The sequence below is a fragment of the Sapajus apella genome, unplaced genomic scaffold (assembly GCF_009761245.1).
Source record: "Sapajus apella isolate SASKATOON/1434 unplaced genomic scaffold, GSC_monkey_1.0 scaffold23, whole genome shotgun sequence".
NCBI classification, from domain to species: Eukaryota; Metazoa; Chordata; class Mammalia; order Primates; family Cebidae; genus Sapajus; species Sapajus apella.
The window spans coordinates 9892294-9912744 of record NW_022436963.1 but is presented as its reverse complement, the minus strand read 5'-3'; the positions used below and the strand labels follow the sequence as shown (position 1 = coordinate 9912744).

Genomic DNA, 20451 nt, shown 5'->3' with positions numbered 1-20451 from the left:
GTGAAATAACTTAGAAAGTCAAATACTGCGTGTTCTCACTTGTAAGTGGGAGCTAAACAATGGGTGCACATGGACATACACAGTAGAATAATGAACATCAGAGACTCCAAAAGGTGGGAGGGTGGGATGGTGTGAGGGGTGAAAAATTACCTATTGAGTACAATGTACACTATTAGGGTAATGAGTACACTAAAAGTCCAGACTTTCCCACTCCATGAAATATCCATTATCCATGTAACTAAAGTGCACTTGGACCCCTTAATCCATAAAAAGAAAAAAGTATTTCCCAGACAAACAAAAGCTGAGGAGATTCATCACTGCTAGACCCATCTTACAAGAAATGCTAAAGGGAGTTCTTCAATCTGAAAGAAAAGAACGCTCACGTGCAAAACATAAACATTCAAAGGTATAAAACTCACTGGCAAAAGATTGTAGGCAAACAAATTCAGAATACTTTACTATTATAATTGTGATATCTAATCCACTCATATCTCTGGTGTAAATTCTAAAAGAAAAATCTATTAAAATAATAACCACAGCAACCTGTTAAAAGACAGGCAATACAAAAAGATGTAACTTGAAACAACGAAAAGGAAAACGTGGGAAGATGGAGTTAATGTGTAGAGTCTTTTAGTTTCTCTTTGTTTCTTTTCTTTGTGATCAAAGTTACATTGTCATCTGTTCAAAATAACTTGTTATATCTATAGGATGTGTTTTGTAAGCCTCATAGTAACCACAAGCAAAAATCTCTAATAGATACACTAAAAATAAAAGGCAACAAATTAAAACATACTTTCAGAGAAAATGACTTAACCCCAAAGTAAGACAGTAGAAAGAAAGAGAGGAGTTACAAAACAGAAAATAAGTAACAAAATGGCAGCAGTACATTCTTACCTATTAATAATAAAATTCAATGTAAATTGACTGAATTTGCCAATTAAAAGACATGGAAGCCAGGTGCTGTGGTAGGCACCTGTAGCCTCAGCTACTTGGAAGGCTGAGGTAGGAAGACTACTTGAGCCCAGGAGTTCAAGACCATCCTGGACAACCAAGAGAGACCCCAGCTCTAAAAACAAAAAAGACATAGTGCTGGGTGCAGTGGCTCACACCTGTAAATCCCAGCCCTTTGGGAGGCTGAGGCCAGCAGATCACTTGAGCCCAGGAGTTCAAGACCAGCTGGGGATCACAGTGAAACCCTGCCTCTAAAAAAATTTTTTTTAATTTGATTTTTAAAAGACATAGAGAAGGGCCAGGTGCAGAGGCTCACGCCTGTAATCTCAGCACTTTGGGAGGCCAAGGCAGGTCAAGAGTTCGAGACCAACCTGCCAACATGGTGAAACTAACAATACAAAATTAGCCAGGTATGGTGGTGGGCGCCTATAACCCCAGCTACTTGGGAGGCTGAGGCAGGAGAATCACTTGAACCCAGGAGGCAGAGGTTGCAGTGAGCCGAGACCGCACCATTGCACTCCAGCCCAGGCAACAAGAATGAAACTCCATCTTAATAACTAAATAACAATAAAAAGACATAGAGTGGTTAAATGGATTAAGAAAACAAGACCCAACTACTATATACTGCCTACAAGAAATTCACTTCACCATTAAAGAGACACATAGACTGAAAGTGAAGAAATGGAAAAAGATATATCACACAAAAGAAAAACAAAAAAGAGCAGGAGTCGCTATACTTATATCAGATAAAATAGATTTCAAGTCAAAGAATGTAAAAAGAGACAAAGAAGGTCACTAGAGGGCTGTGTGTAGTGGCTCAACCTCTATCTCAGCATTTTGGGAGGCTGAGTGGGCAAATCACTTGAAGTAAGGAGTTCGAGACCAGCCTGGCCAACAGTAGCAAAACCCCATGTCTACAAAAAATACAAAAGTTAGCTGGGCATGGTGGCGGGTACCTGTAATCCCAGCTACTAAGGAGGCTGAGGCATGAGAATCACTTGAGCCCGGGAGATGGAGGTTTCAGTGAGCTGGGTTCATGTCACTGCACTCCAACCTGGGCAGCAGAGTGAGACCCTGCCACACGCACAGGCACACAAAAATACACACAGACTGAGAGTGTGGAAGAGGTGAAAGGGGTGGAAAAAGACATTCCATGCTCATGGAAACCAAGAGTGCAGGGAAAGTCGTACTTGTATCAGATAAAATAGACTTTAAGTCAAAAACTGTAAAAAGAGACAAAGATCATTATAAAATGGTAGGTCAATTCATCAAGAGAACATAATAACCACATATGCACACAACGTCAGAATACACACACACACACACACACACACACACACACACACACGCTTAGGAGTCCAGCTGCATGACCCCTAAACCATAATTCCTAATCTTGTAGCTAGTTGTTAGTCCTGCAAAGGCAGTCTAGTCCCCAGGCAAGAAGGGGGTTTATTCTGGGAAAGGGCTGTTATCGTCTCTGTTCAAAGTTAAACTATAAAGTCATTTCCTCCCAAAGTCAGTTTGGCCTATGCCCAGGAAAGAACAAGGACAGTCTGGAAGTTAGAAGCAAGGTGGAGTCAGGTCAGATTTCTTTCATCATCATAATTTTCTCAGTTATAATTTTTGCAAAGGTGATTTCAATAACAAAATATCATAAGTACAACATGGTGACTGTGATTAATATATTATGTACTTGAATATTGCTAAGAGAGTAGATTTTAAGTGTTCTTACCACAAAAAACAAGTGTGTGTTGGTGAATTTTCAACCCAGAATCTCATATCCAGCCAAATTAAAATTCATAAATGAAGGAAAAATAAAATTTTTCGTGAACAAGCAAGCACTCAGAGATTTCATCACCACCAGGCCTGCTTTACAAGGGCTTCTGAAAGAAACACTATACACAGAAAGGAACAACCAGTATCAGTCATCCCAAAAACTTACCAAAAGGTAAAGAGTATCTCCATGATGAAGAATCTATATCAACTAATGGGCAAAATAGCCAGTTAGTATTAAATGACAATATTAAACTCACAAATATCAATATTAATTCTAAATTTAAATGGATTAAATGCCCCAATCAGAGACACAGACAGGCAAATTAAATGAAAAGTCAAAACCCATCCGTTTGCTGTATCCAGATCCATCTCATAAGCAAGGACACACAAAGACTCAAAACAAAGGGTTGGTGGAAGACTTGCCAATCAAATGGAGAGAAAAAAAAAAAAACAGGAATTGTAACTTTCGTCTCTGACAAAATAGACTTTAATAGTAACAAAGACTAAAAGAAACAAAGAAGGACATTACATAATGGTAAAAGGATCAATGCAACAGCAGGAGTCAATAATCATAAATACATATGCACCCAATATAGGAACACCCAGATACGTAAGACAAGTCCTTAATGACTTATAAAGAGACTTGGACTCCCCACACAATAATAGCAGGAGACTTTGACACCACATTGTTAATACTCGACGGATCAATAAGATAGAAAATTAACAGGGACATCTATGATTTGAAGTCAGACCTGGAACAGTAAACTCAGTGAATATTTATAGAATTCTTTACCTCAGGTCCACAGAACATACATTTTTCTTAGTATTGTATCACACCTATTTTGAAAGTGACCACATAATTGGAAGTAAAACACTCTTCAGTATTTGCATAGTATTTCACAGACTTAAATGAAGTATTGGTTGGCTGTCTGTTTGTTATTTTCTTCCCTTATTCCTTCCTGTCTCCGCTGTTAAGCACAATTATAGGCATAAAAAAGGTTTTTAATACCTACTTTTAGATTGCATTCCAGCCTGGGCAATAGAGCAAGACTCCTGTTCTCTCTCCCCCTTTCCCTTTCCCTTTCTTTCTTTCAAAAAAAAAAAAAAAGTAGACTGATGGCAATTATATTCAGATTCACCAAACATATTACTGAGAACCTACTGCCAGGAATTTTCATATATATTATTGAATTTAATCTTCCCAGTAAGTCAGATATTCCTATTGTACAAATTTAAAAAAGAAAACAGCAGACAAATTCAAATTGAAAGACATTCTACAAAACACCTTGGGTACTCTTTAAAGTATCATGGTCATAAGAGACAAAGAAAGACTGAGGAGCTATAGCATTTCATGTAGACAGGACAACTAAATGCAATGTGAGATCCTGGATTCAATCCTAAACCAGAAAAAGGACATTAGTGGGAAAATTAGCAAAACTCAACATGCAGAAAAATGTTAACTCAGCAATATTTCAAACCCTGCATACTCCAAAGAAAGGACTGGTCCTTGACAGCTCCTGAGAGAGAACTTCTATGCCCTTGGAATATCCTGCCTGAAAACAGAATCTTTGTATACCTGGGCCCTTGGTCCATGCCAGGCAGTTTATACTAATAATGTAATTCTGAGTGGGTCTTTGCGCCACACTCTATCAGTTTCACATCTGGAGGCAATGGGGACTGAGTAACTAAGGTCAGCCACACCAGCATCCCATGGCTCTGTGATGACTGCACTCTGAACACCAAGGTGTTACTGGATGGTGACATGCAGTTCCAGGCTCTTGGTGTCCCAAGCAAAATAACTGGACAGGGCTGGGCACGGTGGCTCATGCCTGTAATCCCAGCACTTTGGGAGGCCAAGGCGGGCAGATCACCTGAGGTCAGGAGTTCGAGACCAGCCTGACCAACATGGCGAAACCCTGTCTCTATTAAAAATACAAAATTTAGCCAGGTATGGTGGCAAATGCCTGTAATCCCAGCTGCTCAGGAGGCTGAGGCAGGAAAATCACTTGAACCCAGGAGGCAGAGGTTGCAGTGAGCCAGGATCACACCACTGCACTCCAGCCTGGGCTCTGTCTCAAAAACAAACAAACAAAAAAACTGGACATGACACACACACGTGGCAAAGCCAGCAGCAAAATTTATTAAGCACAGCATTATACTCTCTAAGAGGGGAGAGTGGGCTGACCTCTGCAAGATGAGATCAGCATCAGTTTAATGTACTTGTGGTCTTTTTATGTGGGTTTTTTTTCCCTTCTTTTCCCAAGGCTCCCTAATCTCTAGCCAGTGTCTGCCCTTTGATTGATAGGTGTGTTGCTTAGTTACTTTGGCCCTTGTGCACTTGCGCATTACCTCTATCCCATAATCTCAACCACGTGCATGATATGCAATTCATATGCATGAGTTTAATGAGCTGATTATCATCTGGGGTCATGTTAAGGATACTTTTTCTCTCTAATGCGCATGCCCATCTCTGAGAGCTGTTCCCGCCCCGCTTACTGGTTTGGTCAGCATCTGGCTGGCCATGGGGTCTCTTTACTCACTTTATCTTACTTTTAATTTGGCTGCTTAACTTCAGCTTCTTTTCTTGCTTCTTGTTCACTCGCCCTTCACCTTGCTTCTGCTTTCACTCATTCCGCCCTTTATCCAACCTTCAATTCCCTCTGCTGTTCTCCTGCCACAAAAGTGCACTTTCCTGGTTGTCAATACTTCGTGCATATTGTACCCGTCATTGCTGGGAGAATTAAGTGCTGTCCATAGAACACCACTGGGGGAAGACACCTAGAAGCTCAGTCCATTCTCTCAGAGACGTGACACTATGTACCTTTTTCTTCTACTGATTTTAATCTGTAAACTTTTGCTGTAACAAACTGTACTCATGAGTATTACAGTTTCTTCTTGTTTGTTCTAGAGGCAAGGTCTCACTCTGTCACCCAGGCTAGAGTATAGTGGCTCCATCACAGCTCACTGCAGCCTCAAACTCCTGGGCCCAAGCAATCCTTCCACCCCATCTCCCAAGTAATTAGAACTATAGGCACACACCACCGCACCCGGCTAATTTTTACATCTTTTTTTGGTAGAGACAGGGTCTTGCTATGTTGCCCAGGCTGGCCTCACACTCCTGGCCTCAAGTATCCTCCCACCTCAGCCTCCCAAAGCACTGGGACTACAGGCATGAGCCACTGTGCCTGGGTCAGTATAACAGTTTCTAAGTTCTGTGAGTCTTCCTAGAAAATCACGGGACCTGAGGTTGATCTTGGAGAATTTCTGACACACTCAAATAAGTTCTGAACATTAGCTAACAATATTGCAACAGTGTTAATGTCTTGGTTTCATAATTGTACCTTAGAAGAAGCTGAGTGAAGGATATACAAGAACTTTGTGTAACTTTCTGAAAGTCTAAAATTATTTCAAAATAAAAAGTTAAAAACAAAGAACAAGGAGATATGCGTGATCATTGTTAGTGCTGGGTATTAGGCACGTGTGGATTCAGTATATTTTTCTCTCCACTTTTGTACAAGTCTGAAATATTTGGTAATTTAAAAAGCCTTTTAAGCTAGAGAATTCAAGAGTTCAGTGCAACAACTCAAAATGATCACATCCAAAACATGCAGAACAGGGTCAGCTTCGAAGTGGATGAAAAAACCATGTAAACATAGAGAGATTATTACAAAGCCTTGCTCCAAGGGCCACTGAACAAGGCTTTCTTCACTGGGCACCTCCTGTGATTCAGGCCTTTCTCTATGGCAGAGAGAAACTAAGTCATTGCCATGGTCAGTGATAGTGTAACTCCTTGGCAGCGGTGAATCCAGTTGGAAGTGAAAACTTTCCCCTCCAAAGAGCGAGGCCAAGGCCACCTTCCCTGAAACCACTGCCCATGGCAATGAGAACTGCCAGGAAGCTGAGCCCCACAGCTCCACGAGGATCTATTAGGTAATAAGTCTTAAAGCTTGGGCCACCGATCCTGCCTCCTCCTGCAGACACAAGCTAGACAATACCTTGGGGATATGGTGGGGTGCTGTGAGGTTCCTTATTGAGCAAATACCTCACATTATAGGGGAGGTCAAGGCCTCGAAAGGGAGGACCCCTGCTCAGAGTCAACACGGCTCAGAAGTCCTGCCAGAACAGGAGCCTTGATCTCCCACTGGCCTCCTGATTTCTTTCCCAATCTTACACAAATGCGTTACGTAATCTATTTACGGTACAAACCCGAGCAAAGTGACATCCCCTCCCTGAGCTTGTTTCCTTACCTGCAAAATGGGGAGCTGCATCTGACTTTCCAAGTGGTTATGCAGGGAGGGAACCTCTAAGCCTCTCATCCGTCTCCCGAAGACCGGCTCCCATCTGGATCCCACACACTACAGATGGATGCTCCACAAATATTTGTCTAGGGAATGTCAGGGGATGCTAAGCATAAGACAAGCCACATGTTAGAGCAGAAACACGGGGAGAGAGGAAAATCATACGCCTTCCAGAGCAACCCTTTCATGTAAGGACCTTCTGGAGGGAGTCTGTTAAGCTCCTGTGATATTAACAGCTGAGTCCCTGAAGGGCACACAATGAAATATCAGCAAAGACCGGGATATCACTTTGGAAACACTGCTGGGGTACACAGTTTTGGGCACAATCAGTAACACAGAAATTCCTGGCTTTGAGATGGAAGGGCTCCACACACAGCAGTCCTCGGGGCAGCCCCAGCCCCTGGCGCGGAGGTCACACCCATGCAGGAAGAGAGGGAGGACAGAGCTCAGCAAGCCGACAGGCGGAGCGCGGGCCAAACAGGGCTCTCAGCTGCTGCGTTCCAGCCCCTCTGTGGGAGGAGAGAAGGGCAGGACCACAAGCCTGCCAGAGGCTGCGTTGCAGCCTGCAGTCAGGCGGAAAGGCCAACCTAACCCAGGACAGAGGGGAGCCAGGTGAGCCAGGCTGCGGGGCGGGGACGGACCGGGAGACCCCAGAGGACGCGGCGCCCTCGCGATGACCTTGTCCGCAGCTCCGGGGGCCCCTGGGCAAGTCTTCCTTTTCTGGGCACCTCCTGCAAACCAGGCCCTGCACTAAGTGTCAGGGTTACAGCGTGACGGTGACAAAGATCACGGCCCTCTTGCAGTTTCCGTGTTAGCAGCGGGAAGACGGAAGCAAACAAAAACATACGAAATGAGTAAATGACCTCGAATGTCAGAAGTGGGTAACTGAAACGAGAAAAGGGAGAGCGGAGTGAGGAGGACAGGGAACGCTGGGGAGGGCGCGTGGGGTTTTATAGAGGGTGGCCTCTTTCAGGTTAAATGAGGCTCAATGCAAAGAGCCATAGTGATTTGAAGAAACGGGGTTCTGGGCAGGGGGAGCAGCCCCAGCAAAAGCTGGCAGTGGCAGGGAGGCCTGGGCATTCAGAACAGCAAGGAGGTGGGGGCAGCAGCGCAAGGAGAGGTAAGGCGGGTGGAGAAGAGCCGCACTGGACTCCGGGGGCAGAGGATGGGGGCCCCTTGCCAGCACCCCCGCAGCCTGCTAGGGGTATTGGTTTGAAAGCCTGCATATGAATCTCACTTGCTACATGTGGCTGCATGATCTTATAAAGTCTCCTCCCTTTCCAAGGCCCACGTCCTCTCCATCAAACGGTAATAACAGTAGCGCACCTGTCAGGCTGAGGTGAGGAAGGAAGGGGATGAAAAGCATGGCTTTTCCTGCGGGAAAGACGCACAGACGCCTGCTGAGAGTTAGGAAATGCAGAGCTGGCCTCCTGGGCCTTGTAGGAGGAACAGGTCAGGAAATAAGAACTTGTTCCTGACACTAAGAACACCCAGGGGGCCATGGAGCTGGACCTGGACCTTGCTGAGAGGGAGCAGCAGAAGCAAAGGGTAGGAAGAGAGAGGAGAGGCCCGCGATGAGGGCGGTAAGTTGTCACAGGAGAGAGGCAGCGGAGTGGGAGGCTGGTAGACACAGCAAGGACTCCATTCCACAAGCAGCGGCCAGGAGGAGCAGACTCCAAGCGGGAGACGAAAACAATGTGATTTGCAAGACTTCACCTGGCAGCTGGGAGAACAGACAACAGGGCCACTGAGGCCAAGTAAGAGATGACAGTGGCCTGGGTGCTAGCCAAGGAGACAGCAAGAGCAGATAGACCCAAGAGACTTGTGAAGTAGGATGGACCGCTCCTGGCGGTTGCCTCACTGTGGAGGAATGGGGGCTTCTCAGAGGCCAAGCATTTGTTGTGAAGGAGGCTGGGCCTGCCCTGGCTATGAAAGACACAGGGGTTTTAGGGGAACATTCACAAGCAGGGAGCAGGCTTCCACCCTCAGTTCCACAAAACACCTGCAGGGCTCACAGAAATGGGGCTGAATTATCCTAGAACTTATGAGCAGCTGAATGATACCGAGGCGCTCCCAGTCATTCTCCACAGTGGAGCTGCAGTGTGGACAAGGCATGTGCTTTGTGGTGAGACCCCATCCAACTCCTGGCCATCTCCAGCTGCGTGGCTAGGGGCCACTCAACCTCTCCAGGATTGTTTTCTTCAGGTGTAACCTTCACAGACTTATTGTGAAGACTGCCCAAGGCAATGCAGGTAACACAAATTGCAGTGGATAGAGCCCAATCTTTGGGGTCAGGCCCTGTCCAATCTTGGCTAACAAGTATTGAACAAACAGATACCAGGCAATGACTGCATACCATGCCTACTATGCACACAGTGCCTGGTCCACAGCCAGCGTCCACAGGGCGAGTGTGGAAGTGGAGTGGCATTCAAGTACTTAGGGATGTCTTTCTTCTGCCCACCAGCCCTGGCTGACACCCAGCCCTAGGCAGTTCCTCTCACACACAGGTTGTTTGCACTGCCCAAGCTCAGAGCAGACCCTCAGAGCAGCCGGGTCGGAAGTGTGTCTCCTCAGTCACCAGACAGATCCAGGATAGGATGGGCAGCCCAGTGCACCGAGTATCATTGGGGGATACCTGGAGCAGACAAATGCACCCCGACATAGAGAGCGAGAGACATGTGCAGTCCTTTGACGTGGAACAGCTCACCAACATCCTTGATGGAGGCGCCCAGAACACTGCGCTCCGGAGGAAAGTTGGTAAGGGGAAGCTGGGGAATGGGACATCTGCTTTATGCCCCAGGCTTCTCTGGTCAGAGTCCTTCATTAGCAGTCCTGCCTCAAAATAACAAATTTTGCCCTTGAAATTCCACTGTTAGAGATTCATTCCTTTGAACTGTAAAGACAGTCTTTACATGCCAACATTGCCTGAGCCCACCTGAGGGATAGGTTTTCTAGGTGGCAGAAAACCTGGAATCTGGTCCTAAAATTCTGCCACCGCATAGCTTTGTAACCTTGGGCAATTCACTTTCCCACCACTGGTCCTCAGCTCTGTCATCTGTAAAATAACAATAACGTCTGATTTACTTTCCAGATCCATGAGGCAAGTGGGTGAGAAGATTTGAAGGTGCCAGAAACCTCACCCCAGGTCCCTAAGCCCTCTGTTCTCTGTCCTCTGTAGAAAGCATCATCCACAGTTATCCAGAGTTTAGCCATGAGGACAATTATTTCATGACCCAGAATGAGCGTTACAAGGCTGCCATGCGGAGGGCATTCCACATCCAACTGATAGCACAACGCCTGGGTTGGTTGGCAGATGGTCGTGAATTAGGCTATGCTTACAGGTACTCACTCCTGGGGCAGCTCCACTAGAGAAGGATATACCTGGGATCACCTGGAAACCCCCCAGCCCCATGAGCCATTTTTCCCAACAAAGGGAAGACTTACTAGGAAACCAGGATGGAGGTGTCCCTTATCTCTTTTACTCTGCTCAGGCAGTGTGTACCTGGGCCCTTGTCTCCAATAGGCTACTCAACTACAGCATCTCGCCCCAACAGAGCCCTTTCTGGAGACGTGGCCTTAAGTATACACGGAGTCTTCCTGAAAGCCCTCAGGAGTCTGGGCACAGAGGAGCAGATTGCCAAATGGGACCCACTCTGCAAAAACAACCAGATCATCGCAACATATGCTCAGACAGAGTTGGGACATGGTGAGCCAGGACTGCTGCATGTGGTGTGTAGGTTGTGCACTGCAAAACTCCAGAGGGCCCATTCACATCTCAGTAGCCATAGGTTCCTATACTCCGAGGAACATATGCTTCCTATGAAAAGCATTTCAGCAGATGGCAGTCAAGGGGCTTGAGGAAGGGGTGCTGCCTTCTAATTTGCACATATTGTATGAGCTGCCTGTGGGGCAAGTCATTCCTTCCAGAAACATCAGCACCCATCCCTTGTCATAGACTGGCTAGAGGGGACTGTGTGTCCCACACACAGCCGGCAGATGAAAGGGGAGAACTGCCTGTAAGTACAGCTGGGAGCTGAGCCCCACTCCATACTTTGCTGATGCCTAAGATTCAGGCCCACCTGCAAGCAGTTTCCCAGGTAAGAACCTCACCTGGGGCCAATGTCTAACACCCCTCCTTGATCCTAAGGGACATTCCTTCAGGGCCTGGAGACTGAAGCCACCTATGACGCAGCCACCCAGGAGTTTGTGATACACAGCCCCACGCTGACTGCCACCAAATGGTGGCCTGGAGACTGTGAGTATCCTTCCACCCCCCTTCCTTATCTCTCCCCAAGTAGAGCAATGTTGAGGGTAGAATAGCACTGGCTTTGAGGTCCAACAGCCCTCAGGTTGATTTTCTGTTCCAAGCTGCTGACCTTGGGCAAGTCAGTTCACCTCCCTGAGCCTCATGTTCTTACTCTGTAAAATAGGTGGGATATTAAACATTTCATTAGTGAGTGGCTGGAAAGTCCCAAAAGAACTTTGAAGTAGAGGAGGCAGTCGACCCATGAGAGACAAGGCCTCACACTCATAAACACACACAGACACACACAGACACACACACACACAGACACACACACACACACACACACACACACACTTGGTATAGTCCCAGGCACTCTCCACAACCCCAGTTCCTCTCATCTCCCGAGTTAGTGGGAGAGCTTACCACCAGCTAGAGCACAAGCCCTGTGATGACGCAGTGAAAAGAACACGCCTCCCTGCGCCTGCGGCAGACATCCAGGAAGGCTCACGCCCACCACCAGCACCAATCAGGCCACCAACGCCGTACCTCCCATCACGGCCACCAGGTGGCGGCCACATCAAGCGTCCCTGAGGCTCAGTGATTTACCAAGCCCCAAGAAGGGGTTCTCCTTGAAACTTGAGAATTTACCTCTGAGGACACATCTGTGGCACCTGGGGACCCACACCTTGTGTGGAAAAAAATTAAAACAAATATGAGGAGTCCAACTAAAACAGGAGAGTAACAGAAATGAGAGACACAGAGAGAGGGAGACAGGCAGAGACCAGAGACATAAGAGAGAGACACGAGCCAGGAGTGGTGGCTCACGCCTATAATCCCAGCATTTTGAGAGGCTGATGCGGGTAGATCACTTGAGGCCAGGAGTTTGAGACCAGCCTGGCCAACATGGTGAAACCCTGTCTTAACTAAAAATATAAAAATCAGCCAGGCATGATGGCGCACACCTGTAATCCCAGGTACTTAGGAGGCTGAGGCATGAGAACTGGTTGAACCTGGAAGGCAGAGGTTGCAGTGAGCCAAGATCGCACCACTGCATCCAGCCTGGGCCACCAAATGAGACTCTGTCTCAAAAAAAAAAAAACGAGAGAGAGAAAGATGAGAGAAAACAAGATAGAAAATGAATGACCACTGTCAAAAAATGAAGACAAAAGAAATCAGCCTTTAAGATCAGACAGACCAGGGAACAGATGAATCAGCTCTGCCCCTCCAGGCCAGTGAACTTCAGTGTGTCACTCTACTCTTTGAGGCTGTTTCCTTTTCTGGAAAATGGGAATCATCATCATCCCTCCCCTGCAAGAACTGGAAAGCATCTATCACAGGGTCTAGTGCCACCTGGATTTTGATAAATGATAATTATCCGTATTCACTGCTGTAAAGTTGATGAGAGTAATACATTAATAGTTAGGGGGTGGGGGGCAAAAAAAAGGCGGATCATTTCACAGTGCCTTTGCCGAGTCGCTGCTAGGTTTGCTTGGTTCTTTGGGGGCAATTTCGCCTATCTGTGATCAGTGACTTTTCAGGGCCCCAGAGGTACCCATCCAAAACCCCAGCCCCAGGAAGCTGGGTGGGAAAAGCAGTGCACAGGTCTTCCTGTGATGGGCCTCTCCTCTTTCCGCCCTCAGTGGGACGGTCAGCCACCCACGCCCTGGTCCAGGCCCAGCTGATCTGCTCAGGAGCCCGGCGGGGCATGCACGCTTTTATTGTGCCCATCCGGAGTCTTCAGGACCACACCCCGCTGCCAGGTAAGCCCATAGTGCTCCCTCAATGACTCCTGCCAGGAGGAGACCCCCTGTGGCCTCCCTGGACTGGGGCCCCAGAGGGCCACAGGAGAAGCTGGGACATGTCTCCCTTGGGCAGGGAGGGGTCCAGTTGGACAGACTTGGTGCTAACCGGCTAGGTGACCTTGAGCATCTGATTCAGCATCTGTCTGACCTCAGCTCGTTCACCTGCAAAATAGGTACAATAACCCCAGTGTCACAGGCTGCTGTGAGCTGGAATGTGTATGTGATACCTGGCACATAGCAAGCACTCCCTCAACTGATAGGTGTCTTCATCTCCATCTCCTTCAAGGAATCACCGTTGGTGACATCGGGCCCAAGATGGACTTTGATCAGATGGACAATGGCTTTCTGCAGCTGAACCATGTGCGGGTCCCCAGGGAGAACATGCTGAGTCGCTTTGCACAGGTTAGGGGCTTGGGAAGGCCGGGGATTTGTACTTCCTGGAGAGGGGACCTGCACTTTGTGCAGGCTGGGTGTAGGTCCTCCACAGAGCTGAGTTTAGGCCACATAACCCCCTCCCCCAAGAAAGGCTCTGACCTCCCACAGACGGGTGAAACCCCAGCTCAGGAGCAGTATGATCTTGGCCACAGAGCCTCAGACTTCTCATGCAGAAATGCTCATCACATGGGCTGACAGAGCAATCACGGCATTGGGTGGCAGCCCCAGGAGAGGACAGAGCTGAGGTGATCTGCATATTTACCCAGAGTGAGACCTAAACACACACCAGCCAGAGTGCCAGCAGGACCTCTGAAGGCCCCAATTCTGCCAGGCATCACCCTTTTTGTTACGGGTTATGGGGAGGTGCAGCGTGTCCCAGGAGAGGCGCTGTGAACCAGGGCACTTGGGGAAATGGCCTGGTATTTGAACATTCCAACTCCACATGAGCAGATTGAGGGTGAGACACCCTCCATGTGTGGAGCCCCACAGCTCTGGGAAGTGGGGGGAATCCTGGGGAACCTGGGCTCAGACCCTGTGCCCATCCTTGTTCCAACAGGTCTTGCCAGATGGCACCTACGTCAAACTCGGAACAGCACAGAGCAACTACCTTCCCATGGTGGTGGTGCGGGTGGAGCTGCTGCTGGGGGAGATCCTCCCTCTACTGCAGAAGGCCTGTGTCATCGCCATGCGCTACTCAGTTATCCGCCGCCAATCCCAGCTCCAGCCCAGGCAAGGGGTGCCCAATGACTGACCACCGCAGACATGCCACCTCCCAGTCCCACAGTGCCTTCCCCTGACCCCACCCTCCTGCCAGAGCCAGCGTGCTGGAGGCAGGCACTGCCCCCACCAACACACGCACACACAAAATCTGCCCAGGCCTTGTCCCATCTGGCCATGTCAGAGGAGCCTCTCTGGCTCCCTCTATCAGGACTGACCAGCTGGCCTGACCTGTGTCCCCAGTGCCTGGCCCCCTCGGGCTCTATGTGACTGTGTCTTTGGCCCTGTAGTACCAGGTCTGTCTGACCCCGTGCCTGTCTGAGTCCAGCTGTGTGCCGTGTGGCTGTGATGGGCTGGGGGGTCTGGGTCAGCCAGTTGCCAGCTGCATCAGACTCTGGCTGGCTGAGTTGATTCTGTCAGGCCGAGCCTAGCAAAACCCAATGTCATGTCGACTGTGTGTGGCTGCACTCATTCTGCCTGGCTGTGCTGTCAGCATCTGACTGTGGTATGTCTACGTCTGGATCCCTTTTGTTGTAATTGGTTGTGTTGCTACCATTCCCTCCACCCCACAGCACAGAACAGCAAGGGTCGACGGAACCCTCTGTGTACACTCAGCTCGGCCACTTCATTTTATCTCTCAACTTCCTCAGCTACAAAAGGGGTGGGCAGAAGCTGCCTTCCGCGGGGGGCGTGGAGGGTGAAATGCAGTAAGGTGCACTAGGCCCTCAGCCCAGGGTCCTTTCCTATGGCAAGCCCACAGCATCCTCGGTCAGCCTGGGCTTCAGAATCCAGGTTGGGAGTGTTCTCTGGAGGATGGGGCCACTGGGAAGAAGGGGCTGCGGCTGCTGTCCTGCCCACGGCCCATTTATCTGGGCTGCAGAAGTGTCCCCAGGGAGGTTATAAGAAGGGTGCATCAGGTGAGCAGCTGCTGCCCAGAGAGGCCTCTTGTAATCAAATACCCTTTCAATCCCGTTACTGTGAGCTCCTAAGTGCTGGACACAGCCTCGGGCACTGAGGACATGGCAGTGGATAAGACAGACACACTCCCACCCTCTTCCCAATCCTGGAGACGCTGGCCAGACCAGGTTTTCCTTTCCTTGGGGTTCCATCGGACCCGAGTTTACACCTAAGAGTTACTGTTTAGGCTTGACATAGTCCTCAGCACACGGCAAGTGCACACGGGCGGGGGAAGGTCACAGGTCCAGATCGTCAGGGGTGCAGGGCCACAGCGCTTCACCTGAAATCTTGGGACCAGACGCGCTGGAATTCAGAACTTTTCAGGTTTTAGGATAATACCTTGTATTTGCCGGAATTCTGTAAGCCTCCCTTAACAAGGGGCAATACCACCAGCAAACGTGTCAGTATTTCTGCAGTGAAATACGTGGATGTTCATGTTAGATGGGATTCTTAAAGGATCATCCATAGACTCATGTCAGTTCAGGCCAAGTTTTGCAATGAGTTCTAAGGAACCGTCTGTTTTTAAGGCTTTTATGGTGTTAGGGATAGGGAAAGGTGGATACAGCATGTAGCGATCTAAATCTTCCTCTTCTTTTCCCCTCAGTGACCAAGAGGCGAAGGTCCTGGACTACCAGACGCAGCAACAGAAACTCTTTCCTCAGCTGGCCATCAGTTATGCCTTCCATTTCCTGGCGGTCAGCCTCTTGGAGTTCTTCCAGCGCTCCTATAGTGCCATTCTAAACAGAGACTTCAGCATCCTGCCTGAGGTACCCGCTGTCCGCAGAGGGGCAGGTGCTGGTGGGGCAAGGGGGAGCAGCTAAGATTGTTCCACCCACTGGGGAGCAGCCATAACCCCATCCCCATGGGCACTCCCCACCCCCACCTCTCCCAGCTTCTAGCATCCCAGGGCATCTGGGTGAACAGCACCCTGATAAATAAATTTACCCACAACTGGCCCCCAGAGAGCCACAAACATGCTAAGAGGAAACACTCACACCTAGTATAGAGAACACAGATCCACAACCCCTGATGTGTATTTGAAACCCAAAAAGCCCAGATGAACAGTTGTTTGGAACTCATTTGGTGGCATAGTTGGACCTGAACTGACCTGATTAATCCGTCTGAGTGTGAATACATTTTGCAGTAAAATTATTAATGTGTTTAATCACTAAGGCTACTCCAAACCCCACTGGGGCTATGATATATAATGTACCTTAAACACCACTTGCCTGTCTACAATTCAGAAGTTACTCTGATTCCTAAATACAGCTGGCTCACAGGTCTCCGGTAAAGCACTGTGGACTTACATATGCAGTAAGATTCGGTCTGTCCCGGGAGCATGCTCTGTAAGCACTGTTAACCCTTCCAGCGACAGCTGAGGCACAGAGAGGTCAAGGAACACAACGTTCCTCCCAAGGACTTGAAAGTTCCAAAGATAGGTAGGGGCTTCAAGAATCAAAATCTCAAACCAGGCCGCTGCCTGCCATCCTCTGTCTCTGTTGGGCTGCTGTAACAAAATACCATAAAGCAGTGGTGTATAAACAACGGAAACTGACCGGGCATGGTGGCTCACACCTGCAATCTCAGCACTTTAGGAGGCCAGGGCAGGGGGACTGCCTCAGCAAGATGGTGAGAACCCCTCTCCACACACACAAAAATTGAAAAATTAGTCAGGTATGGTGGCACACACTTGAAGCCCCAACTACTGCTTAGGAGGCTGCGGTGGGAGGATTCCTGGAGCCCAGGAGTTTGAGAATACACTGAGCTATGACTGCGCCACTGCACTCCAGTCCAGCCTGGGCAACAGAGTGAGACCCTGTCTCAAAAAAAAAAAAAAAAAAAAAATTATTTCTCACAATTCTGGAGGCTGGGAAGTCCAAGGTTGAGGCTCTAGCGCATTTGGTGTCAGGTGAGGGCCTGCTTCTTAGTTCATAGATGGCTGTCTTTTTGCTATGAGTTCATATGGTAGAAGCGGCCTCTTTCATGAGGGCACTGATCCCATTCATGAAGGCTCCACCCTCATGACCTAATCACCTCCTGAAGGCCCCACCTCCTAATACCATCGCATTGGGGGCTAGGATTTCTACATAAGAATTTTAGGTGGACACATTCAGACCCTATCACCCTCCTGCCACCCATAAATGGGCTGACCGTGGACACCCATCCTCACAGGCCAGCTTTCTAAAACCCATTCCAGCAAAATTCATAACTCCTGGAGGCTTGTGGGCTCAATCCAGGCAGTACCCTCTTCCCAATCCTGGAGACAATGGCCAGGCCAGGTTTTCCTTTGCTCTTTTTTTTTTTTTTTTTTTTTTTTGAGACAGAGTCTTGCCTGAGTGCACTGGCACAATCTTGGCTCACTGCGACCTCTGCACCCCTGCACCCCAGGTTCAAGCAATTCTCCTGCCTCAGCCTCCCGAGTAGCTGGGATTACAGACACACACCACCATGCCCCACTAATTTTTGTATTTTTAGTAGAGATAGGGTTTCACCATGTTGGCCAGGCTGATCTCAAACTCCCGACCTCGTGATCCACCCGCCTCAGCCTCCCAAAGTGCTGGCGTTACAGATGTGAGCCACTGTGCCCAGCTCCCTTGCTCTTATGCCCCTACAGCTACATTGCCTAATTGTGTGCCTCTGGGTGAGTCACATAACCTGAGTCCCTACCTTCTCATTCATAAAGTTCTGAGCAGAGGAAACATTTCTTGCTTCAGAGCTGAGCTGGGCATGCAGTAGATGCTCTGTAAGTGGTGCACAGGGTTGGCCCCCATGGTGAAGGTCCCTTTACACCACCCAACCCCTCTGTGTTCTCACAGCTCCACGCACTGAGCACGGGTATGAAGGCCATGATGTCAGACTTCTGCACTCAGGGGGCTGAGATGTGCCGCAGGGCCTGTGGCGGACACGGCTACTCCAAGCTGAGTGGCCTGCCATCACTGGTCACCAAAGTGTCCGCCTCTTGCACCTATGAGGGTGAGAACACAGTGCTCTACCTGCAGGTGGCCAGGTAAGATCCAGACTGACCCAGGCCTTTGCCCAAGCCCTTGGGGACCCACCAAGCTTCTGCTGGGTGGAGGGTTCTGTCTGATACCCATAAAGGGAGCAGGCTTTGGGAAGCACCATTTGGGAGCTGTCCAATTCCCCCAATATGACCAAGCTACCCATTTCTAGGACACCATCCTCTCTCACCTCCACCACAGCCTCAGACTCCTCCCTCGTCTCTTGCTTCTGCCCTTCTCCGCTTCTCCACAGGGACCCACAGGGATCTTTTCAGAGCCTAGGGAAGATCACATCTTTCTCTGGTTTGAAATTCAATGGCTTCCCAGTGCTTGTAGGAAAATGCCACATTCTATGCTAAGGCCTGCAAGGTTCGTGAGACCTGACCCCTGCCTCCCTGTCCATCCTCCATCCTGCTCTCACCACCTCCTACCTCTGCTTACTTCTTTTTTTTTTTTTTTTTTTTTGTAAGATGGAGTCTCACTCTGTTGCCCAGTCTGGAGTGCAGCGGCAAAATCTCAGCTCACTGCAACCTCCACTCCCCGGGTTCAAGTGATTCTCCTGCCTCAGCTTCCCGAGTAGCTGGGATTACAGGCACATGCCACCACGCCTGGCTAATTTTTGTATTTTTAGTAGAGATGGGGTTTCACCATGTTGGCCAGGTTGGTTTAGATCTCTTGACCTCGTGATCTGCCTGCCTCGGCCTCCCAAAGTGCTGGGATTACAGGCGTGACCCACTGCGCCAGACCACCTCAGCTCACTTCTGCCAGCCACACACTTCTTTCTGTCCAGGAGGCTTTGCATTTGCTCCCTTCCCTCCCAATGTGGCCTTGTTTCCTTTGGAGCAGTTTCACAGTCTATCATCGTCTCATTTTTTGTCCACCTTTTTAGCTCTGCTCTCCAACTAGAGTAGGAGCTCCCTGAGTGCAGGGACTACCCTGACCTTGCTCACTGCAGCATCGCCCAGGCTTGGTGTGGAGCCTGCACACAGAGGCTCCAACCCCAGAGGCAGGAAGGAACAGCCAAGTCGGCTTCCTCCACACAGGCGGCTTCTTTTGATCCCTTTCAGGTCTGTGGGACCTTGAGGCCGACAGAACCTCACACTCACCTATTCTTAGGTGACCAAACAGGGTAAATGCTTCCCTATGCAAGGAGAAAGAATTTCACTGGCAAATATGAAATACATTTATTAGATTTTTTAAAACATATAATATCCCTTGGGTTTTTTTCCAAATTACAGAAGGAATACAATAGCACATATTATGTACTCTGGGCCCAGCACTGTGCCAAGCACTCTACAAATATCATCTCATTCTGCTTCATAACCCCCCATCAGATGAGAACCGTCCTCCCCACCTAGAGCTGGAGAAGCTGAGCCTTGGGAAGTGGAGATACTTCTGCAGCATCGCACAGGTCCCGGCAGGGCTGCATGGGATCCAGGGCTGTCTGAGCCCAGGACCCGTAACCACTGGATTAGCCTAAAGCAGCAGCTGAGAGTCACCTATAATCCTCCTATTCCTGTTAGCATTCTTGCTTCTATCCTTCTTTTTTCAGCTAAGAAAATTTAATTTCTACCCAGTCACTGTACAAGTCATTATAAATCCCCAAATCGCAGTGTTCTGATGGAAAATTCTGTTTGCTCAGATCACAGAAGGGTTTATGTTCAGGATCTGAGAGTGTCAGGCCCAGCTCCACAGGTCCTGGGGTGTGCCTCACTGAGGGCCTCGAGGCAGGAGGACCCAAGGGAAACCCTCAGGAGGGAGAGCAGGTGGAGGCCGGGTGATGCGACTCTCCCACGGGAAGGCTGGAACCCAGCATGAGCATGCCCGTCTCTGGGAGTGAGGGGTGCTGGGCTGTCCCACAGAGTCTCTCCCCTCTCCCTGCCTCCCCTTCCACCCCCTAGGTTTCTGGTGAAGAACTACCTGCAGACTCAGATGTCCCCTGGCTCCGCACCACAGAGATCTCTCCCTCCATCTGTCGCCTATCTCGCCGCACCTGTCCTGGCCAGGTGTCCAGCCCAGAGGGCAGCTGACTTCCTCTGCCCAGAGCTCTACACCACGGCCTGGGCACACGTGGCAGCAAGGTAAGCCAGTGCTGAGAAATCAGCCATCCCTCCTGGGGACAGGCTCCATGCCATACTAGGGCCTTTGGGATTGGTTGGTTGGACATTCGTGGATTCAGTTCTAAAAACCACCCTGTGCCTAGCCTCCCCAGTCCTCTCAGTTCCTGCCACCGTGGGCAGAGAGAGGGGAAGTCCCCCCCATCAGCTATG

The 20451-nt window shown here is 49.1% G+C and overlaps 1 protein-coding gene across 8 annotated transcripts in view; it reads left to right on the top strand.

Annotated features, from left to right (window-relative positions):
- Positions 1 to 7487: 7487 nt before the first annotated feature.
- ACOX2 (acyl-CoA oxidase 2) overlaps positions 7488 to 20451 on the top strand; it is a 32720-nt gene continuing 19756 nt past the window's right edge. Inside the window, exons 1-11 of one of the 8 annotated variants that reach the window (XM_032290302.1) lie at positions 7488 to 7637; positions 9533 to 9782; positions 10204 to 10366; positions 10580 to 10731; positions 11173 to 11280; positions 12912 to 13031; positions 13360 to 13475; positions 14065 to 14237; positions 15787 to 15949; positions 17999 to 18189; positions 20083 to 20262. In XM_032290302.1, the coding sequence (XP_032146193.1) occupies positions 9623 to 9782; positions 10204 to 10366; positions 10580 to 10731; positions 11173 to 11280; positions 12912 to 13031; positions 13360 to 13475; positions 14065 to 14237; positions 15787 to 15949; positions 17999 to 18189; positions 20083 to 20262 (1526 nt within the window). In that variant the 5' untranslated portion in view covers positions 7488 to 7637; positions 9533 to 9622. The other 7 variants (XM_032290301.1, XM_032290303.1, XM_032290305.1 and 4 more) reach the window with 7 other exon arrangements.